This window comes from Dendrobates tinctorius, unplaced genomic scaffold (assembly GCF_039654945.1).
Source record: "Dendrobates tinctorius isolate UK_male_01 unplaced genomic scaffold, ASM3965494v1 ptg000069l, whole genome shotgun sequence".
In the NCBI taxonomy this organism is placed as follows: domain Eukaryota; kingdom Metazoa; phylum Chordata; class Amphibia; order Anura; family Dendrobatidae; genus Dendrobates; species Dendrobates tinctorius.
Window position 1 is genome coordinate 32,152,253 of NW_027361737.1, and position 27,210 is coordinate 32,179,462.

Here is a 27,210-nt window from a genome sequence, read left to right on the forward strand (position 1 = left end):
ACTCTGGACTTTGGTACTGACCCCAGGCCTTTCTTAAAGGGATCTCCAGTATGAAAGTCAGGGCAAATCCATCCAGCGCTTTGGTTCTGACCCCAGACCTCTCTTAAAGGAATCCATGGTATTGAAGTCAGGGTGAATCCACTCTGCACTTTGGTACTGACCCCAGGCCTCTCTTAAAGGGATCTCCGGTATGGAAGTTAGGGTAAATCCCTCAGCGCTCTGCTTCTCACCCCAGGCCTCTCTTAAAGGGATCCCTGGTATGGAAGTTAGGACCGTTCCACTCCGCACTCTGCATCTGACATGGAAAAAGGTTGTCCAGCTTCACGATGTAGTGAAAACAAATTTCTTTTATTCACTTCAATCGATAGAGGGTAGAGGTTAAAATGCCAGCATAGAAGATATAGATGCTTGCGTTCCCAATGCGTTTCTGGTGTCTTAGTTACTATGTCCGGGCAGCGCCGGGTTCTTCAGCTAGTTTCTTTTATAAATCCGTTTGGTGCTGTTCCCCTGGCATTTCTTCTAGAAATGTAGGATAGAACTAACAGCTGGGCGTTATTACTCCCCTTGTCAAAAACTAGCGACATACAGCTGTCAGTATAGTTTTCACAAAATTCCAGGAAGAATAAAAAAAAAAAAAAGGAAAGTCACAGATGGTGAATTCTCACAAAGACAGATCCGGAATCACCACATTATACAGTATATACCACACGCAGGAAAGTGTCCTGTAACCTTCTCCACAAAACATCTCACTCAAACGGTAGGAATTAAGGCAATCATACAGATTACACAGTATGAGCCTTAGGGTACAGTCACAAGACCAATTTCTTGCCATCTGAGGAAAAAAAAGGTCTGACCAGAGTTTAACCGTTTTTCTCGAATGTGGAAAGACAGAAATATGAAACCAAATTTGCTCCATTTTGTCTATTCTGTCAGTCTGTGAAAATTGGACTGCACTACGATGTCATATGAATGCGGTCCAATTTTTTTCATGGAGCCATAGACTAACATTCCCGATTTTGATCGCACAGATTTAAAAAAAAAAAAAAAAAAATCAGACATGTGCACAGCCCCATAGAATATCATAGGTAGGAGTGCTATCCGTGAATAGCACTCGTACGAGAAAATTGGTCATACTCACAAGTCCTTATATTAAGAAAACTATTTTTGGCAATTATCCCATATTTGTTGAACATGAAATACCAGAAATCCTTAATCATGTGTGTCCATGACTGCTGTGATTACACGGTTCCGCTTTCCTCTATATACCTGTTGGTAATATTTACCTGCTTCTGGTTGCAGCTTTTTGTCTCCCACATGCACGATGGTGCTGCTGTAGCTGCAGTGGCTGGTAAGTGATGCCACACTCTCCACCTTGGCTGCCATTGAAAGCTGTGTGATTGCAGGACCACGAACAGGCAAGGATGGAAGTGATGGTTGCGGCAAACAGCTTGAAACGGATTGGGATGTGGCAGTGGATCCAGTAATGGTAGCAGAGAGCACAACTGGTTGTTGGCCATGAGTAATGCTTGGCACACCAGAAATGGAATTGATTGTAGGACCTGGGCCACAATCCGGCATTGTCTGAGGGCTCTGAATAGGGTTTTGTGAAAATGGTGGCAATATGGGCGTCATTCCTGATAGATGCCGGTCATCTGGAGAATTAAACGTAAGGTTAAAGCTAAACTAAATTCTGGTCCATTTACAAGAATCACAGCTAAAACAAGTAGCTAACAAGGTGTCCCACCTTTAACAAAGGGCTTAGGGGAACAAGCACGATTACTTTCTACCCAGACTGGAAACTGCTCCACATCTAACAGGACATAAAGTTGGGAGATCGGAGCCTTTGTTGCCAGATCTTACCTTCTTGCATCTGGATTTGGTCGCCGGATGCAGAAGATGTAGTGTTCTCCAATGACACAAGGTCACATTTATCAGACATTAAAACACTACAGCTCTCAAGGTACCTAAACCGATAAAATGAGACAAAAAAATAAAAATAATGCAATAATGAGGTTCTTCACACAAACACATTCATGTAACAATTGGGCCGGTTTCACATATCCGACTTCCATAGTCTGAACACAGACCATGATGTCCGGATGGGTCTGACCTAACCTTTCCAGCCTCGTGCATGCTTATGAGGATATTAAATCTGAGTCAGGAAATCTGCAGCCGGTCCGGATATTACAGTCCATACTGTGATACATGGATGTAAGAAGTCAGCCTTAGAGATATGCCAACAATCCTTCCTCTACTCTGACCACATGCATCTGAGGAGGCATATGCAATCCAAGGGAATCATGGAGACACGATGCTTGACGATGCAATGTAAAAGTCTGCAAGCAATATATGCCTAACAACCAGCCCGTCACACGTCAAGGATAAGAGCACCTTCTTAGATGTCTGTCCATACAGGTAATATCTCAGCCAACATTGTTTTGTTAACAAGTAAACTTCTATAGAACAAACGTAATGGACTTTCCAGCAGGAATCTGGATAAGCCCAACAACCCACTGACTTCAATGGAAGAGTTGTGGGCATGCTCTGTGCAGAGAAATGAAAAAGGAGCCAAGCCATCATCTTCATCTATGGTCAGTGTTCTTCTGTGTGATCTCACCCTGCATTGACAGTAAAGATGTTATCTTTCCCCCTAAGGCTAGTTTCACATTTGCGTCTTTGTGCGCAGCGCATCGTGCACAAGTAGAAACACATGAAAAAACGCAAATGCTTTTTTGCATGCGTTTTCTAGGTGTCACATTTCACAGGAGAAAAATCCTGGAAAAATCCTTGAAACAGACTCCACCAATGGGACACCAGTGGGCGTGTGTCATGGGAAGGGGGTGGTTTAAACCAGTGTCTAGACATGCTTACTCTTAAAACGCATGCGTATACAAACGCAGGCGTACGCATGTCCATGTGCACGCCTGCGTTCCCATAGACTAATGCGTTGTTTTAACACATTCCGTACGCAAGCGTACGCATGCGTTTTTTTTACGCCTTTGGGCGGACCCAAAAATGCAACATATTGCGTCCGGCACGTCTAGATGCACACCTGGAAAAAAGGCATGCGCACGAAAACGCAGACGAACGCATGCAAATGCAAGACCATACGTATGCCATGTTAAACATAGGTACGCATGGACGCACACGATGCGCTGCGCATAAAAACGCTAATGTGAAACCAGCCTAACGAGGTGACTGCTTTCATACGTTTCCATTCCTGAACATGGCGCACACCATGATGGAAAAACTCTGTAAATCCTACACTCACTAAGTATATAACACAGCATTCAGGGTTTTCGCACAATGTTACATCCAAAACATTTACTTCTAACAATATATCCATTTATAAACTTGCTCTCACCTGATCACACTGTCCAGACAGTTTATTTGTTGGTACGAGTAGGGGGGCTGCTTTGCTGGAAGCTGCTCGTTGTGCGGGGGGCAGGCAGCCTTGCCTGAACCTTCACTATTGATATCTTTACTGCCACCATTCCCAACATGGCTGGAACCTGAGAGAGAAACCACAATGACAAGGTGTGCAAGGAGCACTAAACCATGGGCGGTACAACTTGCAGCATGGGCTAGTTGCAGGTAGACTGTTCAGCCATCTTTCAATTCTCACAGTATATAATGTCCATTGTTGCACATCTCAAAAAAGTCTCAGTGCATCGAGGCTACATGAAATAACAGCTCGTGTTTTCAAATACATAGGTACCATTACAAAATCATGGCTGTTTGTTACCAAAAACAGCGCCACTCTTGTCGAAGGGCCTGGTGTGGTATTGCAGCTCTTACTCATTTTGGTAAATATACTGTGTGCAGAATTATTAGGCAAGTGAGTATTTTGATCACATCATCCTTTTTATACATGTTGTCCTATTCCAAGCTGTATAGGCTTGAAAGCCAACTGCCAATTATGTAAATCAGGTGATTTGCATCTCTGTAATGAGGAGGGGTGTGGTCTAATGACATTAAAACCCTATATAAAGTGTGCTTAATTATTAGGCAACTTCCTTTCCTCTGGCAAAATAGGTCAGAAGAAAGATTTGACAGACTCTGAAAAGTCAAAAATTGTGAGATGTCTTGCAGAAGGATGCAGCAGTCTTGAAATTGCCAATCTTTTGAAGCGTGATCACCGAACAATCAAGCCAAAATAACTGCCCATGAATTGAGGAAAATCAAGCGTGAAGCTGCCAAGATGCCATTTGCCACCAGTTTTGCCATATTTCAGAGCTGCAACGTTACTGGAGTATCAAAAAGCACAAGGTGTGCCATACTCAGGGACATGGCCAAGGTAAGGAAGGCTGGAAAACGATCACCTTTCAACAAGAAACATAAGAAAAAACGTCAAGACTGGGCCAAGAAAGATCTTAAGACTGATTTTTCTAAGGTTTTATGGACTGATGAAATGAGAGCGACTCTTGATGGGCCAGATGGATGGGCCCGAGGCTGGATCAGTAACGGGCAGAGAGCTCCGACTCAGACGCCAGCAAGGTGGAGGGGAGGGTACTGGTATTGGCTGGTATCATCAAACATGGACTTGTGGGACCTTTTCAGGTTGAGGATGGAGAGAAGCTCAACCCCCAGACCTACTGTCAGTTTCTGGAAGACACCTTCTTCAAGCAGTGGTACAGGAAGAAGTCGGTATCGTTCAAGAAAAACATGATTTTCATGCAGGACAATGCTCCATCACATGCATCCAAATACTCCACAGCATGGCTGCCCAGTAAAGGTCTAAAAGAAGAAAAAATAATGACATGGCCCCCTTGTTCACCTGATCTGAACCCCAAAGAGAACCTGTGGTCCCTCATAAAATGTGAGATCTACAGGGAGAGAAAACAGTACACCTCTGGGAATAGTGTCTGGGAGGCTGTGGTGGCTGCTGCACGCAATGTTGATCGTAAACAGATCAAGCAACTGACAGAATCTGTGGATGGAAGGCTTGTGAGTGTCATCATAAAGAAAGGTGGCTATATTGGTCACGGATTTTTTGTTTTTGTATGTCAGAAATGTTTATTTCTAAATTTTGTGTCGTTATATTGGTTTACCTGGTGAAAATAAACAAGTGAGATGGGTATATATTTGGTTTTTATTACGTTGCCTAATAATTCTGCACTGTAATAGTTACCTGAAAAAACAGATATATTCCTAAGATAGCCAAATCGAAAATAACCTCACTCCAACTTCCAAAAATACTAAGCTTTGATATTGATGAGTCTTTCGGGTTGATCTGAGAACATAGTTGTTGTTCAATAATAAAAAGAATGCTCTCAAATACAACTTGCCTAATAATTCTGCACGCAGTGTAGAGCTGATCTGCGTTAGTTCATGCACCCTATATACAAGATTGGTACTTGTAGAAAGCAACCATTTGTTGTACTCTCATATGACATCTTTACCACGGAGAAAATGGTACAATGGTGTTAAACATGCTAACAGATAAAATGGTAGTATATGAAAGGTGTAGTCCCCTTGCTGATAGCATAGCCACATAATACACCTTAACCCCTTCACGACCCATGATGCCTACGTAGGCGTCATGAAAAGTCATGCCCAAACGACCCATGAGCCCCCGTAGGCGTTATGCTATAAATAGCGTTCCTGCGGGTCGGGTGACCGGGGTCACTGAAATGTCACCCGACCCGCAGATACAGGACAACACCGAGCTAAGCCCAGGGGGGGTGGCTTCGCCCCCACGTGGTTAGGATCGCTCTGATTGGCTGTTTCACTTTTAACAGCCAATCAGAGCGAAAGAAATATTTCATCAATGAAAATTGATGAAATATTACAATCCAGCCATTGCCGATGCTGCACTAGCATCGGACATAGCTGGAGACACTAATTTAATCCCCCCCACACCGGCTGGCGGGGGCGATCGGCCCCCGCCACGGACTGATGGCAGCGATGGGCCGCTGCCATCACGATCTGCTCCCCCTCCCCTTCCCTCCTGTCCCCCCCGCTGTCCGATTCCCCCCCTCACCCTCCCCGGTACCTCCTATGTCCCGATCTGCCTCCCGGTGTCCCGCCGTTCCCCCTGCATGGGCGCCATCTTGGAAGATGGCGGGCGCAGTGCGCCCGCCGGCATTTCCCGGCTGCAGATTCAATTTCTTTTATTTTGATCACTGTGATAAACTCTCACAGTGATCAAAATAAAAAAAAAAGGAAATCACCGCCCCCCTTATCATCCCCATAGGCAGGCACATGTAATAAAATAAAGAAAATATTTTTATTTTTCAATTAGGGCTAGGGTTAGGGCTAGGGTTAGAATTAGGGTTGGAAATAGGGTTAGGGTTGGAATTAGGGTTAGGGTTGGAATTAGGGTTAGGGTTGGAATAAGGGTTAGGAATAGGTTTAGGGGTGGGTTGGGATTAGGGAAAGGCTTTTGGTTAGGGTTAGCGGTGTATTGGGGTTAGGGTTGTGGTTAGGGTTATGATTAGGGTTGGGATTAGGGTTAGGGGTGTGTTGGGGTTAGGATTGGAGCTAGAATTGAGGGGTTTCCACTGTTTAGACACATCAGGGTGTCTCCAAACGCGACACGGAGCCACCATTTATTCCAGCCAATTTTGCGTTCGAAAAGTCAAACAGTGCTCCCTCCATTCCGAGCCCCAACGTGTGCCCAAACAGTGGTTTACCCCCACATATGGGGTGTCAGCGTAGGAAAAATTGCACAACAATTTTGGGGGTCTAAATTCTCCTGTTACCCTTGGGAAAATAAAAAATAGGGGGCTAAAAAAATTATTTTTGTGGGAAAAAAATTATTTTTTATTTTCATGCCTGGGCATTATAAAATTCTGTGAAGCACTTGGGGGTTCAAAGTGCTCACCACACATCTACATAAGTTCCTTGGGCGGTCTAGTTTCCAAAATGGGGTTACTTGTGGGGGGTTTCCACTGTTTAGGCACATTAGGGGCTCTGTAAACGTAACATGACACCCACAGACAATTCCATCAAGTTGGCATTTCAAAACGTCACTACTTCCCTTCCGAGCCTTGACGTGTGCCCAAACAGTGGTTTACCCCCACATATGGGGTACCATCGTACTCGAGACAAACTGGACAACAACTTTTGGGGTCGAATTTATCCTGTTACCCTTGTTAAAATAAAATATTGTGGGCTAAATTATCATTTTTTGAGGAAAAAAAAATATTTTTTATTTTCACGGCTCTGCGTTATAAACTGCTGTGAAGAACTTGGGGGTTCAAAGTGCTCACCACATCTAGATTAGTTCCATGGGTGGTCTAGTTTCCATAATGGGGTCACTTGTGGGGGGTTTCCTCTGTTTAGGCGCATCAGGGGAATTGCAAACGTAACATGACGCCCGCAGACCATTCCATCAAGTCGGCATTTCAAAACGTCACTACTTCCCTTCCAAGCCCCGACGTGTGCCCAAACAGTGGTTCCCCCCCACATATGGGGTACCAGCGTACTCAGGACAAACTGGACAACAACTTTTGGGGTCGAATTTATCCTGTTACCCTTGTTAAATAAAATATTGTGGGCTAAATAATCATTTTTTGAGGAAAAAAAATATTTTTATTTTCACGACTCTGCGTTGTAAACTTCTGTGAAGCACCTGGAGGTTCAAAGTGCTCACTATGCATCTAGATAAGTTCCTTAGGGGGTCTAGTTTCCAAAATGGGGTCAATTGTGGGGGAGCTCCAAAGCTTAGGCACACAGGGGCTCTCCACACACGACATGGTGGCCGCTAACGATTGGAGCTAATTTTCCGTTCAAAAAGTCAAATGGCGCTCCTTCCCTTCTGAGCCCTGCCGTGCGCCCAAACAGTGGTTCCTCCCCACATATTGGGTACCAGCGTACTCCGGACAAACTGGACAACAACTTTTGTGGTCCAATTTATCCTGTTTCCCTTGGGAAAATAAAAATTAGCTTGCTAAAATATAATTTCTGAGGAAAAATGATTTTTTTATTTTCTCTGCTTTGTGTTATAATTTTCTGTGAAGCACTTGGGGGTTCAAAGTGCTCACCACACATCTAGATAAGTTCCTTCGGGGGTCTAGTTTCCAAAAAGGGGTCACTTGTGGAGGAGCTCCAATGTTTAGGCACACAGGGACTCTCCAAACGCGACATGGCAACCACTAAATATTCCAGCATATTTTCCATTCAAAAAGTCAAATGGTGCTCCTTCCATTCTGAGCGCTGCCGTGTGCCCAAACAGTGGTTTGTGACCACATATGAGGTATCGGTGTACTCAGGAGAAATTGCCCAACAAATTTTAGGATCCATTTTATCCTGTTACCCATGTGAAAATGAAAAAAATTGATGCTAAAATTTTGTTGGAAAAATTAAAATGTCCATTTTTTCCTTCCATGTTGCTCTAGTTCCTGTGAAACACCTGAAGGGTTAATAATCTTCTTGAATGTAGTTTTGAGTAGCTTGAGGGGTGCAGTTTTTAGAATGGTGTCACTTTTGAGTATTTTCTGCCATATAGACCCCTCAAAGTGACTTCAAATGTGAGGTGGTCCCTAAAAAAATGGTTTTGTAAATTTTGTTGTAAAAATGAGAAAATCGCTGGTCAACTTTTAACCCTTATAACGTCCTAACAAAAATGTATTTCCAAAATTGTGCTGATGTAAAGTAGTCATGTGGGAGATGTTATTTATTTACTATTTTGTGTCACCTAACTCTCTGGTTTAACAGAATAAAAATTAAAAATTTGAAAATTGCGAAATTTTCAAAATTTTTGCCAAATTTCCGCTTTTTTCACAAATAAACGCAAAAATTATTGAACTAAATTTACCACTAACATGAAGCCCAATATGTCACGAAGAAACAATCTCAGAATCGCTAGGATGCGTTGAAGCGTTCTAGAGTTATTACCTCATAAAGGGACACTGGTCAGAAATGCAAAAAATGGCCAGGTCATTAAGGTCAAAATAGGCTGGGTCATGAAGGGGTTAAATGTAGCTGGTGCTACATGTGGACTCTACTGTGGATAAGCCATAGATGGCTGAACAAAAACATATACATAAAAAACCCTACATCCCTGGTACGTGCTGCTTTACAACTCCATGGCCAAGTTACATTACTTGTATCCTACGTTTTTCACCAGTTGTCCCCTCTGCAGGCTCACTCTTATTTTTAGTTGTCTATGACCCAGTGAGTGTAGATTAGATGTTAGGATGCCTCCTTTATTCAGCACACACAGAGATATGAGAAATTCCTGCTCTTTTTCTTGGTTGCACATAGACAGAAGCCACGTAGGCATACAAGACAATGTACAGCAGTAATGAGCTGTGTAGCTGTGAATCCAGCACTGGAAAGTGAGATCAAACAGTTGTTTGAAGTGAAGCTGTTGTACAATCTGGCTGTCTGCCTGCTGTGTCACTGTGCCGAGTGCTCCTCTCTTAATCATTTAGTTTAATATGCTGTATAACCGGACACATTATGCTGGCAGTTTGTTTTGCTTTAAAGGGATCCAGTTATGTCTCTAAACACTATTAAAGGGCCTGTCACACTAAGCGATATCGCTAGCAATATCGCTATAACGTCACTGATTTTGTGACGTTATAGCGATATTGCTAGCGATATCGCTATGTCTGATACTTGCCTCCGACCGCTCCCCCGCTGGTTATCGCTGATCGCGCGAGAACGTCCTGGACAGTTTCTCGTCGTCAGCTTCCTGCTGGGCTTCCTGCTGTGGAGACGAGCGACACGTGGACGCGGGCGGGAGGACGTCAGGATCGCCTCGTCTGACAGGTAAGTAGCGACCCCCGACCCCTGCGATGTCGCTGGTGAGATCTGCCTGTGTGGCAGCTCACTAGCGACCACTTAGCGATGTACCAGCGATCCTGACCACGTCATATCGCTGGTCGGGATCGCTGGTACATCGCTAAGTGTGACAGTACCTTAACTTACAGATGTTGGTGCAATCTGCAGGTAAATAGCGTTACAATGCTATTGTAACCTTACTGAAAGCTTGGCTATCGGGAGGAAATGAACTTTCTTCCTCCTGGTAGCCACCAGCATTCAGTCAAAGATGCATACTGGAGTGGAGACAGTCACTGCTCACAGTAATGTGTTTCGCGTCTGTAAGCACACCCCAGGACTCCAATCGATTGAGATCTAGCTCTGCAGCGCAGGTCACTGGCTGAAAGCTGGTGACTCCCATAAGGAATAAAGTTAATTTTCTCCCAGTAACTACATTTTCAGTAAGGTTCCATGTTTCTTATATTCACCTATAATATTGATTTATGCAAAAGTTGTTGAAACAACAGTTACTGTTTAAAGGGAACCTGTGAAGTCAGATCACTCTTCATAGCGTTATGAAGGTGCCCAGTCGTATACACAGGAGAAAATTAACTACTTCCCCCAGGAGCTGATGGCTTTCAGTCATGCAGACGTGCCTGGAGTGATTACAGTCACCGCTGACTATACTGTAAGCAGACCCCAGCACTGATCGACAGTCGAATCCGTTCTGGTCCACTGCAGAGCCAATTGTCAGTCAGTGCTGTGAGCGGTGACTACCGTATTTTTCCGACCATAAGACGCACTTTTTTCCCCAAAAATTTTGGGGGAAAGTGGGGGGTGCGTCTTATGGTCGCAATATACTAACCTCCGGGGCTCTACGGTGCGGTGGTGGCAGCGGGCGGGGCTCTGCGGTGCGGTGGTGGCAGCGGGCGGGACTCTGCGGTGCGGTGGTGGCAGCGGGCTGTGCTCCAGTGCAGGGGCGGCAGCTCCGCCGGCATTTCCTCGCAGCCCGGAGGCCCCCGCACATCCCTTGCTGGCCGCCGCCATGTTGCGGTGGCCTCCGGGAACATGGACACCGGGAAGATGGCCGCCGGTCCGGGGACGGCACATGCGCAGGTTCAGATCTCGTCCTGAGATCTCGGGGGACGAGATTCAAACCTCGGCAACGAGTTCTCGTCCCCCGAGATCTCGGGACGAGACCTGAACCTGCGCATGCGCCGTCCCCGGACCGGCAGCCATCTTCCCGGCGTCCATGTTCCCGGAGGCCACCGCAATATGGCGGCGGCCAGCAAGGGATGTGCGGGGGCCTCCGGGCTGCGAGGAAATGCCAGCGGAGCCGCCGCCCCTGCACCGGAGCACAGCCCGCCGCCACCCTCACCCCGCAGAGCCCACCTGCCCCAGCTCAGCACAGCCCACCTGCCCCAGCACAGCTCCCCCAGCCCCAGCACAGCTGCCCCAGCCCCAGCACAGCTGCCCCTGCCCCAGCACAGCTGCCCCAGCCCAGCCCACCTGCCCCAGCCCCAGCGCAGCTGCCCCAGCACAGCCCACCTGCCCCAGCACAGAGCCGCCGCCACCGCACCAGCCTGGACCACTGAATGACCCCTGTGACCACTCCTCCACCTGTGCTGGATCCCTTCCCAGGTAAGCTGAATTCGGACTGTAAGACGGACCCCCATTTGACACATTATTATTTTTTTCCCTATTTTCCTTCTGAAAATTGGGGTGCGTCTTATGGTCCGGTGCGTCTTATAGTCCGAAAAATACGGGTAACTGCTTCGGGCACACCTGCATGGCGGATGGCCAGTGGCTCCCAAGAGAAAGAGCGTTCATTTTCTCCCCAATGCCGCACTTTCAGTACTGCGGCCGGGAAGATTCATAACACTATTAACCTATATACTGTTGTTCTGCAGGTTAACCATGTTATTTGATCTGACAGTTCCCTTTAAGAAAACAAATTAGGAGGACCTCCAAGTCACAAGCTAGTTCACATCCTACCTGCTTCAGGGCTGCCCTCGCCACTCTGGGGACCTGTACTCTGCGGACTGATAGAGCAGGGGTCTTTTGATCTTTGACCTGGATGTGTACCCTGCAAGAACAATTGAAGACTTATTTAAAGCCTCATGTGATGCACAACTATCTACCATAAACTGAATATACACTGCGTGCAGAATTAGGCAAGTTGTATTTGAGAGCATTCTTTTTATTATTGAATAACAACTATGTTCTCAATCAACCCGAAAGACTCATAAATATCAAAGCTTAGTATTTTTGGAAGTTGGAGTGGGGTTATTTTCGATTTGGCTATCTTAGGAGGATATGTTTTTTTAGGTAACTATTACAGTGCGGAATTATTAGGCAACGTAATAAAAACCAAATATATACCCACCTCACTTGTTTATTTTCACCAGGTAAACCAATATAACGACACAAAATTTAGAAATAAACATTTCTGACATACAAAAACAAAAAATCCGTGACCAATATAGCCACCTTTCTTTACAATGACACTCAAAAGCCTTCCATCCATATATTCTGTCAGTTGCTTGATCTGTTTACGATCAACATTGCGTGCCGCTGCCACCACAGCCTCCCAGACACTGTTCCCAGAGGTGTACTGTTTTCCCTCCCTATAGATCTCACATTTTATGAGGGACCACAGGTTCTCTATGGTGTTCAGATCAGGTGAACAAGGGGGCCATGTCATTATTTTTTCTTCTTTTAGACCTTTACTGGGCAGCCACACTGTGGAGTATTTGGATGCATGTGATGGAGCATTGTCCTGCATGAAAATCATGTTTTTCTTGAACGGTACCGACTTCTTCCTGTACCACTGGTAAACTGGCAGTAGGTCTGGGAGTTGAGCTTCTCTCCATCCTCAACCCGAAAAGGTCCCACAAGTCCATGTTTGATGATACCAGCAAATAGCAGTACCCCACCTCCACCTTGCTGGCGTCTGAGTCGGAGTGCAGCTCTCTGCCCGTTACTGATCCAGCCTTGGGCCCATCCATCTGGCCCATCAAGAGTCGCTCTCATTTCATCAGTCCATAAAACCTTAGAAAAATTAGTCTTAAGATATTTCTTGGCCAAGTCTTGACGTTTTATCTTATGTTTCTTGTTGAAAGGTGGTCGTTTTCCAGCCTTCCTTACCTTGGCCATGTCCCTGAGTATGGCACACCTTGTGCTTTTTGATACTCCAGTAACCAGGGCTGTGGAGTCGGTAAGCCAAACCTGCGACTCCGACTCCTCAATTTCCCTTACACCGACTCCAAGACTCCGACATATATTGCTTATATTTAAGTGAAAAATGTATTGTAGTACAATGTGAACATCAGACATTTAATCATTTCTATGATCCAATAATCAAGATATTTAGGTAGAACATAATATCTATTTATTGGAATACAACTTTAGAACACAAAAAAACTGTAATAAATTGTAAATATGTAATACACTGTATACATGTATATGGTACAGACCAAAGTTTGGAAACACCTTCTCATTCAAAGAGTTTTCTTTATTTTCATGACTATGAAAATTGTAGATTCACTCTGAAGGCATCAAAACTATGAACACATGTGGAATTATATAATTAACAAAAAAGTGTGAAACAACTGAAAATATGTCTTATATTCTAGGTTCTTCAAAGTAGCCACCTTTTGCTTGATTACTGCTTTGCACACTCTTGGTATTCTCTTGATGAGCTTCAAGAGGTAGTCACCGGAAATGGTCTTCCAACAGTCTTGAAGGAATTCCCAGAGATGCTTAGCACTTGTTGGCCCTTTTGCCTTCACTCTGCGGTCCAGCTCACCCCAAACCATCTCAATTGGGTTCAGGTCTGGTGACTGTGGAGGCCAGGTCATCTGGCATAGCACCCCATCACTCTCCTTCTTGGTCAAATAGCCCTTACACAGCCTGGAGGTGTGTTTGAGGCCATTGTCCTGTTGAAAAATAAATGATGGTTCAACTAAACACAAACTGGATGGAATAGCATGCCGCTGCAAGATGCTGTGGTAGCCATGATGGTTCAGTATACCTTCAATTTTGAATAAATCCCCAACAGTGTCACCAGCAAAGCACCCCCACACCATCACACCTCCTCCTCCATGCTTCACGGTGGGAACCAGGCATGTAGAGTCCATCCGTTCACCTTTTCTGCGTCGCACAAAGACATGGTGGTTGGAACCAAAGATCTCAAATTTGGACTCATCAGACCAAAGCACAGATTTCCACTGGTCTAATGTCCATTCCTTGTGTTCTCTAGCCCAAACAAGTCTCTTCTGCTTGTGGCCTGTCCTTAGCAGTGGTTTCCTAGCAGCTATTTTACCATGAAGGCCTGCTGCACAAAGTCTCCTCGTAACAGTTGTGGTAGAGATGTGTCTGCTGCTAGAACTCTGTGTGGCATTGACCTGGTCTCTAATCTGAGCTGCTGTTAACCTGCAATTTCTGAGGCTGGTGACTAGGATGAACTTATCCTCCGCAGCAGAGGTGACTCTTGGTCTTCCTTTCCTGGGGCGGTCCTCATGTGAGCCAGTTTCTTTGTAGCGCTTGATGGTTTTTGCCAATGCACTTGGGGACACTTTCAAAGTTTTCCCAATTTTTCGGACTGACTAACCTTCATTTCTTAAAGTAATGATGGCCACTCGTTTTTCTTTACTCAGCTGCTTTTTTCTTGCCATAATACAAATTCTAACAGTCTATTCAATAGGACCATCACCTGTGTATCCACCAGACTTCTGCACAACACAACTGATGGTCCCAACCTCATTTATAAGGCAAGAAATCCCACTCATTAAACCTGACAGGGCACACCTGTGAAGTGAAAACCATTTCCGGTGACTACCTCTTGAAGCTCATCAAGAGAATGCGCAAGCAAAAATCAAAGCAAAAGGTGGCTACTTTGAAGAACCTAGAATATAAGACATGTTTTCAGTTGTTTCACACTTTTTTGTTATATATATATATATATATATATATATATATATATATATATACACACACACACATACACACACATACATACATACACACACACACACACATACGCAATGACTTATCTCGGCTAAGATAAAGCCTAGATCCTCAGGCTACATTCACACTATGGGCGTAGCCAGGATCAAACCTAGGGGGGGGCAGAATCTCATACTGCACACCTCAGCTGCTGCAGAACCTCATACTTCACACCCCTACACTTGAAAATAAAGCCTGCACCTTAAGAAGATGTGGTGATGAATGCAGTCTATTTATTCCAACTATCAGTTGATGTTACTGAAGACGAGCACTGCCTGTCCTGGGCGTCCTTTTGGGCAGCTATGAGGTGTACCTGACTGGTGCTAAAAAAAAAGGAGTGTTAGTCTGTGTGCTATCCTGCTTTCATTCTTTTTGGTACAGATATGATATGGATAAATGGATATATAGATAGAGCAGATTTCTAATCTGCTTTTGCTATTGAAAACATTATCTATGAGCTCAAAAACCTTTCAGGTGATGCGGTTTTTTAAAAAGCTGATCTGCTTTTGCAACTGAAAAACGTATCCTCAAAAAACGCAGGAAAAACGCTGTGTGTGAATGTAGCCTTAGATCAGGAATAGAACAGTCATTTATAGGACATTTCATAACTTTCCCAAATTCCTATGAAAAAATATTCAGCACATTCTGCATTGAACTACTGTACCCAATTTATTATATATTTTAGGAGTCAGAGTCGGTCCATTTTATACCGACTCCAACTCCACCAAAATGAGCACCGACTCCACGACTCCGACTCCACAGCCCTGCCAGTAACATTGCAGCTCTGAAATATGGCAAAACTGATGGCAAATGGCATCTTGGCAGCTTCACGCTTGATTTTCCTCAATTCATGGGCAGTTATTTTGCGCCTTTTTTTATCAACACGCTTCTTGCGACCCTGTTGGATATTTGACATGAAACGCTTGATTGTTTCATTGATCACGCTTCAAAAGTTTGGCAATTTCAAGATTGCTGCATCCTTCTGCAAGACATCTCACAATTTTTGACTTTTCAGAGTCCGTCAAATCTCTCTTCTGACCTATTTTGCCAAAGGAAAGGAAGTTGCCTAATAATTAAGCACACTTTATATAGGGTTTTGATGTCATTAGACCACACCCCTCCTCATTACAGAGATGCAAATCACCCGATTTACATAATTGGCAGTTGGCTTTCAAGCCTATACAGCTTGGAGTAGGACAACATGTATAAAAAGGATGATGTGATCAAAATACTCACTTGCCTAATAATTCTGCACACAGTGTAAATATGGTAGTATTAACAGGTTTACCGTGTTTATGTATAGCATTTACTACTTCTGTTACCTTACATCTTTTCTGTGGTCCCCCTTAAATTAATCTTTATACCTCTATGTATAGTCTTGTTTTTATCACTTTTTCATATTGAACTGTTTTTATTCGTGCAGGCGCTCTGTTGCATACAGTGCCAACCATTGCTTAAATAAAGACGATTTATATTATAATATCCTGTCCCATATCTATTATTTTGATCCATGTTTAGTGTTCTTCTTTTGGTTTGCACTGTTATTAGTTAGAGCGCCTTGCAGCACTGGGGTCCTGGGTTCAAATCCCACCAAGGGCAACATCGGTAAGGAGTTTGTATGGGTTTCCTCCGGGTTATTCCCACATTACAGACATACTGATAAGGAATTTAGATTGTGATCCCCATCGGGGACAGTGATGATGATGTATGCAAACTGTAAAGCGCTGCAGAATATGTTAGCGCTATATAAAAATAAAGATTATTATTATTAACAGCATGGCTCATATATGCTACTTTTCTTTCCCCGGGCCTCGGTATTTATGACGCTCACGCCATGAAAGGAGTTATGTGCATTTCACAGTGCATCTAGTACTGTATGTTATATACAGTAATTATATGTGATGGCTGCACTATATCATATGTATTGCTATTAAAAAAAAAAAAAAGAGCTAAAAAAAGGGGATGATAAAAGTTCTGCTGATGAAAACTTTTTTTTGTTGCACTCAGCAGTGCTTTTCTCAGACTTTTTTTAGCTCAATTTTTTTTTTCTCTACTTCATGGTGGTTACTGGACTGGACCATCATCTAGGGCAGCTGAAGCAGATTTCTGGTGGTGCACATCCCTCCAAGGTACCGGTATTTTCCTATATGCCCTTCAGTCAGCCCTCACCGTCTCCAATTGATATTCATGCACTATGGCGCACCCGGCTTTATTTCATTGTAGGATAATATGCATTACTATGGTCAGGCTAAATGGGCGCAGCTCTCATACATTGCATGCTGCAGTCACTGGTGGATACAGTACTGATCAGAGTCAGATGCAGCCCACACTCCATGAAACGCTATAATTTTCCCTTAAATAGCACACCCCACTCGTGGTGACGCACAGAGCCTGTGCTGTACTTCCAAAACATATCGGCATACTGCGGATCTGACGCACATTCAGGCAGGAGGGTCACTCACTATTCTATACATGGAGTATACACCATGCTGTCACTGGGAATCAGCTCCCTGCCCACGCAAGACAGCATGGAATAGAAGTGCAAGGAGGAGGGGGACTGGAGAAAACAGTCCTGCACGGTCACAGCTCGCCCCGGAATAAATGAGCAGGGTTATTACACTGATTGGCATCCTGACGAGAACAGTGGGTAGGATTATCGGCTGACCAAAAAATAAAAAAAGAGGGCCATGACTATGTTTATGCATGAAGATTGGATTTGCTAGTAAAGGATTAAAAACAAGACTAGATAGTGAGTAAATTAGGGGAATAAACAGACTGCATCGATCAGGCCACATACACGTTTCTCTTTAATGTCCTCGTTGAGATTCCCGTTACTGTCACTAGATGACGCTCCACTCATTGGGTTTTCGTGGGAACCATTGCTGCCCAAACTCCCATATCCACTGGAGCTGCTGTTATGGACAGGCTGGAGGAGACAAATAATATTCATTAGTCTGGATTATATTTCTATATCTGAAGATGCTGCTCATATTTAACACAGGAAATATCAGAAGTTAAAAATTCCAACCCCTCCCATCACCAGCTGTAGCTGCTACAACTACAGGCTGACAACATAACAGCGTCTGCATTAGCAAAATCCCAAGAAAAATACAAAATGAGCATATACCCTATAGTAAATAAAGAGTATAGTACATGTAAATAACATAGGGTACTTAGTGAACACTATTTTAATCAAAAAAGCAGAAAAGCCATCCCACCGTGACAAGGTGCACCCAATCGGGACGGTCCTATCTAGTATTAAAAGCTCACCTTGTGTCAGCTGATCAAATGTAGATAAGGGTAGAGGGCATAGATAAGAGCATTTCATCTAAATACCTTCCCATAGGTAGAGGTCTGAACGGTCGGGCCCGTCCTGCTCTTCTCCAACATTGAGGTTGGCTGACAAAAGGTGAGGTCTTAATGCTAGAGACTGGATTGGACAATCTCAGTTGGGTACACCTTGTCGTGGTGGGATGCCTTTTACACTTTTTTTTCTTATCAAAATAGTATTACCTAAAATCCTTATTTACATGTGCCATTATTATTTACTTATTGCAGAGTATATGCTCATTTAGTTTTTTTCTTGGATTTGGTCTATGAAATGGCCACCGTGAGAACGTGCTCCTACACACTGCATGTATACTAACTTAAGCTCCGGCTTATTTCTTGATTTTGGCGTCTGTATTAGGTGCGAACATTTGATTTCCTGAAAAGGGACACAGTTCTCAGATGTGATTTACATACAATTATATCCTTGGAGAAAAAATTCAAAGCCCTGTAGTAAACTAGAAGCTCCTGTTCACATCTTGTTTACAGCCTCCCAACATTTACCGAAGATGAATACAAGGATTTTACCATCCTCATTTCTTTGAATAGATGACCTCTCCAGACACTGGAGCCCTTGGTAGAGGTGCCATTGGAAAACCTGGCGTCAGAAGAGCAGAAGAAGATGGACAGGACACCTGCATATTCCTTGTGACCTCCACCTCCTGGTAGCCAGAGGCGCCAGTCTACTATGATATTCAAGATCTTTTTTGTTGCGTTCCGACATACAAGTACTTCTCACAAAATTAGAAAATCCTCAAAAAGCGAATTTATTTCAGTTGTCGAACACAAAAAGTGAAACTCATATATTATATAGAGTCATTACACACAGAGTGATTTATTTCAAGTGTTTATTTCTGTTAATGTTGATGATTATGGCTTACAGCCAATGAAAACCCAAAAGTCATTATCTCAGTAAATTAGAATAATTTATAACACCAGCTTGAAAAATGATTTTAAAATCCAAAAATGTTGGCCTTCTGAGGAAGATATCTATATCAAAACGCGCGTCAGGGGGGTGACCTTTCCTGGTAAACATTCTATGCAAATGTATTGTCATTAGAGCCATGAGGTGTATTTCTCTACATTTGTCTTTCTCCGTCTAAACTTATTATAAATTTACAACATTTTGTATTCATGCGGGTTCATTTCCCTTATAGAGAGAGGTCAAATGTGAGAAACCAGCAATGTCTGAGTTAAAATCTGTGAAAGCTACTAGAAATATTTCTCTTTGATATGGAAAAACTTTTTTGCATTTGCACTTTATATACTATGAAATTACTGCTTCCATGTGCTCTTTGATTTGATATATATAATCATGTTTTACCAGTTCTATATTTGTATTCATATAGGAAATTACATCTTATTTTCTATAATCATATATGAATGATTGTTTCTCACCCAGTGGATGTGTTTTTTTGCTATTTCATTTCAAGTATGGTTCGCCGCTTCTGTTTCATTCTGTATTAAATGTTTGAATAAAAATACAATTTTACTCTTTTTGGAGGACCTCTCTCTTTGTTGTTTGACACGGTTTGTAATGAGTCTATATAATATACGAGTTTCACTTATTGTAATGAAGAACTGAAATCAATTAACATTTTGGTGATACTCTAATTTTGTGAAAAGTGCCTGTACCATTGTGGACCATTTTCGCCTGAACAGCTTTTTACAGGTTTTGGGGTAAAACCCATCGCAGCAGATCTGTTGTAAATGCTTTCCAAGGAGAGAAATTCACATTGAAACCAGCAAAAACAACCGACACCCTGAACTTTAAAATCGTCTTCAAAGCTCAATTACCGCATCATGTCCATGATATTTCAAAATTTTACATTTACTCTGCTGGTAATGTATGCTGCTACATTTCTTTTTGAAAATCTGTGCAGAAAAAAAGCAAGAAAAATTGCAATTTTGTTACCATGTGTGAATTCAGCACTAAACTGGAGACAGGAATGTGATTTGTGATCAGGGGGAAAAAAAAAAAATATTGCATTTTTTTATTTAAATTTTTGTTACTATTCATTTATCTTTATACAATGTATTAAAGACTTGCAAAGCACAAACTGAAGAAAAAAAAGTGCAACATAAAAAAATGACTAGATTTATCTCAGTATAGTTACTAGAGATTTAGAATTTTGACTTTGGGTTGTGATTCTGCCATGAGGGCGCCTGTCCCCGATACGTGGTGGCCATGGCCTAGGCAGCATAAATGGCCGGACAGGTTCCCTTACATTTCAGAAGGTTTTTCCATGCATTATTATAGTTATATCTCAAAAACCATGACTGCTAAACAGAACTTGATCAATCAGGAATCAGTCATACGGTTTACAAGTCCCCGAAAGTCACCTGCATGAGAAGTTGATGTATTTGCTCGGTGAGCTCCTGGACATCTGGCTGCAGTGACCGATCAGCTGGACATATGGGCGCAGTGAAGAGGTCTTCATTAACAGGACCCCTATTATAAGACAGACGCATGATCCACGTTACAGGGCAGATCACATTATTACATGGTATAACAGAGGACTTCAAGCCGCACTCACATCCTCACTTTGTGCCTGCCGATGATGAAAGACACTTTTCGACTCCAGGGGTTGATGAAGCTGGACCAGCTGGTATCTATGGTGATGTACTCTCCATTTCTAGCACAAAACCGGATTGGAGAAAAGTCGAACGGCTGTCCTCCATACTGCAGGACTAAGGAGAAGAACAGATGCATATGTAGTGGGATTTAACGCTGGACACTTTCTGCTGGCCTCAATACCGACTAGCTCATGAAGGAACATACGCAGAGCCGTTTATCTCAAGACAGGCAAAAAAAAAAAATCACCTGGGACACCCCCCCCCCAATCGATTACAAGAGTTGGGCTCTGCAGTCTGCTTTTCTGTCACTGCTATATCCATTTATTAGATCGATAATGCACATATATACAGTGGGGAAAAAAGTAATTAATTAGTCAGCCACCAATTGTGCAAGTTCTCCCACTTAAAAAGATGAGAGAGGCCTGTAATTGACATCATAGGTAGACCACAACTATGAGAGGCAAAATGAGAAAACAAATCCAGAAAATCACCTTGTCTGATTTGGCAACATTTATTTTGCAAATTATGGTGGAAAATAAGTATTTGGTCATTAACAAAAAGTTTATCTCAATATTTTGTTATATATCCTTTGTTGGCAATGACAGAGGTCAAACGTTTTCTGCAAGTCTTCACAAGGTCTAGATAAGTGATGTTTTGGGCCTGTTGCTGGGCAACACGGCCTTCAAATCCCTCCAAAGGTTTTCTATGGGGTTGAGATCTGGAGACTGGCTAGGCCACTCCAGGACCTTCATATGCTTCTTACAAAGCCACTCCTTTGCTGCACTGGCATTGTGCTTGGGACCATTATGCTGAAAGACCCATCCACATTTCATCTTCAATGCCCTTTCTGATGGAAGGAGGTTTGCACTCAAAATCTCACGATACATGGCCCCATTCATTCTTTCATGTACACAGATCAGTCGTCCTAGTCCCTTCGCAGAGAAACAGCTTCAAAGCATGATGTTGCCACCCCCATGCTTCACAGTAGGTATAGTGTTCTTTGAATGCAACTCAGTATTCTGTCTCCTCCAAACACAACTAGTTTTGTTTCTACCAAACAGTTCCACTTTGGTTTCATCAGACCATATGACATTCTCCCAATACTCTTCCGGATAATCCAAATGCTCTCTAGGAAACTTCAGACGGGACCAGACGTACTGGCTTAAGCAGAGAGACACGTCTGGCACTGCAGCATCTGAGTCCCTGGCAGCGTAGTGTGTTACTGATGGTAGCCTTTGTTACGGTGGTCCCAGCTCTATGTAGGTCATTCACTAGATCCCCCCGTGTGGTTCTGGGATTTTTGCTCACCGTTCTTGTGATCATTTTGACTCCACAGGGTGAGATCTTGCGTGGAGTTTCCAGATCGAGGGAGATTATCAGAGGTCTTGTATGTCTTCCATTTTCTTATTATTGCTCCCACAGTTGATTTAAATCACACCAAACTGCTTGCCTATTGCAGATTCAGTCTTCTCAGCCCGTTGCAGGGCTACAATTTTGTTTCTGGTGTCCTTCTACATCTCTTTGGTCTTCACCATAGTGGAGTTTGGAGTGTGACTGTTTGAGGTTGTGGACAGGTGTCTTTTATACTGATAAAAAGTTCAAACAGGTGTCATTACTACAGGTAATGAGTGGAGGACAAAGGAGCCTCTTGAAGAAGTTACAGGTCTGTGAGAGCCAGAAATATTGCATGTTTTTAGGTGACCAAATATTTATTTTCCACCATAATTTGCTAAATAAATCTTACCAAATCAGACAAGGTGATTTTCTGGATTGGTTTTCTCATTTTTACTCTCATAGTTGTGGTCTACCTATGATTTTCAATTACAGGCCTCTCTCATCTTTTTAAGTGGGAGAACTTGCACAATTGGTGGCTGACTAAATACTTTTTTCCCTGTGTGTGTGTATATTAGTGTGTGTGTGTGAGTGTGTGTGTGTGTGTGTGTGTGTGTGTGTGTGTGTGTGTGTGTGTGTGTGTGTGTGTGTGTGTGTATGTATATTAGTGTGTGTGTGCGCGTTCTATGAACTACTGACAACATGTCTTCAAATTTCTTTTCAGAAAATGAGAAATGGTCAAAATAACAAAAAAATGCAGTGCTTGCAGACCTCAAATATCGCTAAGAAAACAAGTTCATAATCATTTAGAAACAACAATACTAATGTTTTAACTCAGGAAGAGTTCAGAAATCAATATTTTGTGGTGTGGAATAACCATGATTTTTAATTACAGCTTTTATGCGTCTTGGCATGCTTTCCACCAGTCTTTCACACTGCTTTTGGGTGACCTTATGCCACTCCTGGTACAAAAACTTAGGCAATTCTTCTTTGTTTGATGGCTTGTGACTATCCATCTTCCTATTGATTACATTCCAGAGGTTTTCAATGGGGTTCAGGTCTGGAGATTGGGCTGACCATGACAGGGATTTGATGTGGTGGTCATTCATCCACATATTGATTGACCTAGCTGTGTGGTATGGCGCATTGTCCTGCTGGATAAACCAGTCCTCAGAGTTGGGGAACATTGCCTGAATAGAAGGAATCAACTGTTTTTCCAGGATAACCTTGTATGCGGCTTGATTCATATGTCCTTCGCAAAGATTAACCTGCCCAATTCCAGCCTTGCTGAAACATCCCCAGATCATCACCGATCCTCCACCAAATTTCACAGTGGGTGCAAGACACTGTGGCTTGTACGCCTCTCCAGGTCTCGGTCTAACCATTAGACTGCCAGGTGTTGGGCAAAGCTGAAATTTAGACTCAGAAGATTACCTTACCACAGTCCTCGATGATCCAATCTTTATGGTCTTTGGTAAACTTCAGCCTGCCTCTCCCTTGCTTCTCATTGATGAAAGGCTTTTTTCTAGCTTTACATGACTTGAACCCTGCCTCTAGGAGCCTGTTACGAACTGTTCTTGCCGTGCACTTCACTCCAGCTGCCATTCCTTTTGTAGGTCACTTGATGTCATCCTGCAATTGCTGAGTGACATTCGAATCTGATGACGGTCATCCCGGTCAGTGGAAAGTTGTTTTCGCCCTCTGCCGGTCTGTAGCTTTGTTGTCGCCAAATCTGCTGCTTGACCTTGTTGTAATGGACTACTGTCGCAGAAATTTTAAGGATGGAGGCAACATGACGCTCACTGCATCCCTCTGCTAGTAAAGCCAGAATTAAGCCCATCTTTTCCTTACTCAAGACTTTTCTTTTCAACTCCTTTGGCATGGTTACAAGTTATTTTTTCATGCCTATTACTTTTGGGATATTATTAGCACTTGTTTTGCCATCCAGCTTGTCCTATTGCAAGAGGATTGTGAACACCACGTCAGGGTTTTTTTTATAATTTCCTTTGTTAAATAAGATTTGGTTCAGGTGATCACCTAATCAGAAGCACATTAAGTAGAATGAGGTGTACTCTGGTTGGAATTCACCGGACACTGGAATGGAATGGCTGTCAGACATGGAGAGAAGCTGATTTGTATAAAACTGTGCAGTGGTCTCTTAATTTTTGCCAGAGCTGTATAATTATATGGCAAAAATTAAGAGACCACTGCCACTGCAAAAGTTCATTTTAAAAATTGTCTGTCTCTGACCGCGTACAGAGCATATCACATCTACTGGGCAGGGGAGGAAGCGAAAGACAATACTGACATTACAGCAGAGGATCACAGAGGATTCATTTTGTAAGGTAAAATATATCACTGACTGTTTTTAAACAATATTTTACCTCAAAAAATGTATCCTCTGCGATCTCCTGCTGTAATGTCAGTATTGTCTTTTGCTTCCTCCCCGCCCAGGAGCTGTGGTATGTTCTGTACACGGTCAGACAGAGGTGAGATAGACAAGAGCACAGGGGGAGGCAGCTCAAATGGGACAGCACATGAGGGGAGAACACAGCACAGGAAGGAGAGAGACCGCAGACAAGGGGGACAGCACATGGGGTAGACAGGTCAAAGAAGAGAGCACAGACAGGAGAGGTCAGCACATGGGGAGAGAGTGGATAGGTGGGCGAGCACATGGGGGGGGGGGGGAAGGGAGATTTTCTCACCGCTGCAAAGCCTGCCCCCAACGTGACATTACTGCCCTCCCGATGTATAGCAGAGCCGATCGAGTTGTGGATGCTTCTAGCCTCCAATGGAGGCTATTGAAGCATGCCAAAATTAATAAAAAAATGATTTAAAAATTATGAATATATATATATATATAAAGTTTAAATCACCCTTCGTCCCATTCTAAATAAAACAATTAAAAAAAAAAAAAAAATACACATATTAGGCATCGCCGCGTTCATAATCGCCTGATCTATCAATGAGAAAAAAAATAAGATTAACCTGATCACTAAACGGCGTAGCGGGGAAAAAAATCGAAACACCAGAATTACGTTTTTTTGGTTGCCGTGACATTGCATTAAAATGCAATAACGGGTGATCAAAAGATCATATCGGCACAAAAATGGTAACATTAAAAACGTCAGCTCGGCACACAAAAAATAAGCCCTCACCCGACATCACGAAAAACGGAGAAGCTACGGGTATTAGAAAATGGCGCCATTTTTTTTTTTTATTTTTTAGCAAAGTTTTGAATTTTTTTTCAGCACTTAGATAAAAAAGAACCTAGACATGTTTGGTGTCTAAACTCGTAATGACCTGGAGAATCATAATGGCAGGTCAGTTTTAGCATTTAATGAACCTAGCAAAAAAGCCAAACAAAAAACAAGTGTGGGATTGCACTATTTTTGCAATTTCACCACACTTGGAATTTTTTTTTCCAGTTTTCGATTACACGACATGGTAAAACCAATGGTGTCGTTCAAAAGTACAACTCGTCATGCAGAAAATAAACCCTCACATGGCCATATTGACGGAAGAATAAAAAAGCTATGGCTCTGAGAAGAAGGGTAGTGAAAAATGAAAATGCAACACTGATAAAAGCCCCGGGGGTTAAGGGGTTAATGCATCCCATGATCCTGTTTGCCTTGGCAGCCGCTGCCTGGCACTGGCGGCTCCAGGTAAGTACACATACACTAGAGATAGGGAAAGCGCAGACCGGTGGCTCAGTGGTTAGCACTGTAGCTCTGCAGCGCTGGGGTCCTGGGTTCAAATCCCACCAAGGACAACATCTGCAAGGAGTTTGTATGTTCTCCCCATGTTTGTGTGGGTTTCCTCTGGGTTCTCCAGTTTCCTCCTACATTCCAAAGACATACTAACAGGCGATACAGAATGTGAACCCCAATGGGGATAGTGACGATAATGTGTGCAAACTGTAAAGCAGGGTGGAATATGTTAGCGCTATATAAAAATAAAGATTATTATTATAAAAAAAATTACTATTATTAATGCCGGGTCTGCATCAATATATGACTTAGAACTGGATATAATGTATACATACTCTTCTTGTGCACAGCTAGCATAAGGGGTCGATCCTTGGGATGCAAATGCAGAATAATGGGAGTGCCAATGAGGTCTTGAGGCAAGTAACCTAACAGGGGCACGGCTCTGAGGGGAGAAAAGTAGAAAGGGGAGGATAAAAAGAAGAAAAAAACAGATGTATCTGTTATGGCAGGCTTCTTGCAGTCTACTCGCCTCTCATCGACATCCTGAAACAGACAGCCGGGTGTGTGCGTGGTGGTGAAGATGCGCTTATCTGCAGGGATCCGAGGACCTAAAACAAGAACCAAAAAAAAGGAACACAATTTCTTCATCTTCAACAATGGACCTGACATTGCACAGGATGCGGTCGCCTATTGCTGCTAATGGCCTTAACCCAACACGTAATTGTTTACTAATGCAATTTTTTTTTTTTTCAATATCTGAGAGAAGATCACAAGTGTCTCTGGCTCCACTTCGGAGGAACATGCAGACAAGTGATGTTCTGCACGCAGATATTTTCAAGTAGTTCTCTGGGATCAAAGAAAAAACATGATGAACCTGATGCCCAGAGATGAGAGGTAACTATTTCCTAGGAAGCCGCAATGTCTTTATAAGGAGATCAGTATAAACCTCTCCGACTCTAATTAGACACCCAGGCATTTCTGAAGGAGGCGGCAGACAAAGTGCCATTCCCCGGCTGATTTTCCCAGCAAAAAAGTCGATCTGACCTTAGTAGATGGCGGTTCTTGTACTATTAGGGAGCCCTATAACTGAGGGCTGTACGTACCTTCATACCCAGAGTGGATCCTCTCTGCAAACAGTACACAGCACATGTGCTCCGCAGCGCTCTCTTCAGTCCGGACACGGAGCAGATATGGTGTCAGGCGGAAAGGGTGATAAGATACTTCCTTCTGAGACTCGCGCCCACAGCTGAAAAGAAGGTGAAGAAACCATTTTATGGAAAAACCACTAACTTTATCAAAATAACTAACCTAAAAATGCTAACTACTTCCAAAAAGAATACAGTAGCGTTTGCTTTTATTTGTAGAACAGCGCCATCTTCATGTGTAGGATGCGTCTGGTATTACAGCTCAGCTCCATACAACTAAATGAAAGCATTTATTCAGAGGTGGAAAATCTATCAATTGTATGAAACTCAGCTGTAAATTGAAAGTGATCAGCACAGACCACGCCCCTAAGGGTCTTTTCACATCACATTAGAGCCGCCAT

At 43.1% G+C, this 27,210-nt stretch overlaps 1 protein-coding gene across 2 annotated transcripts in view; it reads right to left on the reverse strand.

The window, feature by feature from the left end:
* LOC141095335 (period circadian protein homolog 2-like) overlaps positions 1-27,210 on the reverse strand; it is a 112,559-nt gene that overhangs the window by 23,189 nt on the left and 62,160 nt on the right. For both annotated transcript variants that reach the window (XM_073581307.1, XM_073581308.1), the window contains exons 8-17: positions 26,768-26,910; positions 26,194-26,272; positions 26,000-26,106; positions 20,583-20,736; positions 20,389-20,497; positions 17,516-17,644; positions 11,707-11,797; positions 3,365-3,512; positions 1,861-1,964; positions 1,284-1,652 (exon numbers count right to left, since the gene is read on the reverse strand). In XM_073581307.1, the coding sequence (XP_073437408.1) occupies positions 1,284-1,652; positions 1,861-1,964; positions 3,365-3,512; positions 11,707-11,797; positions 17,516-17,644; positions 20,389-20,497; positions 20,583-20,736; positions 26,000-26,106; positions 26,194-26,272; positions 26,768-26,910 (1,433 nt within the window). The remainder of the gene's footprint in view (positions 1-1,283; positions 1,653-1,860; positions 1,965-3,364; positions 3,513-11,706; positions 11,798-17,515; positions 17,645-20,388; positions 20,498-20,582; positions 20,737-25,999; positions 26,107-26,193; positions 26,273-26,767; positions 26,911-27,210) is intronic.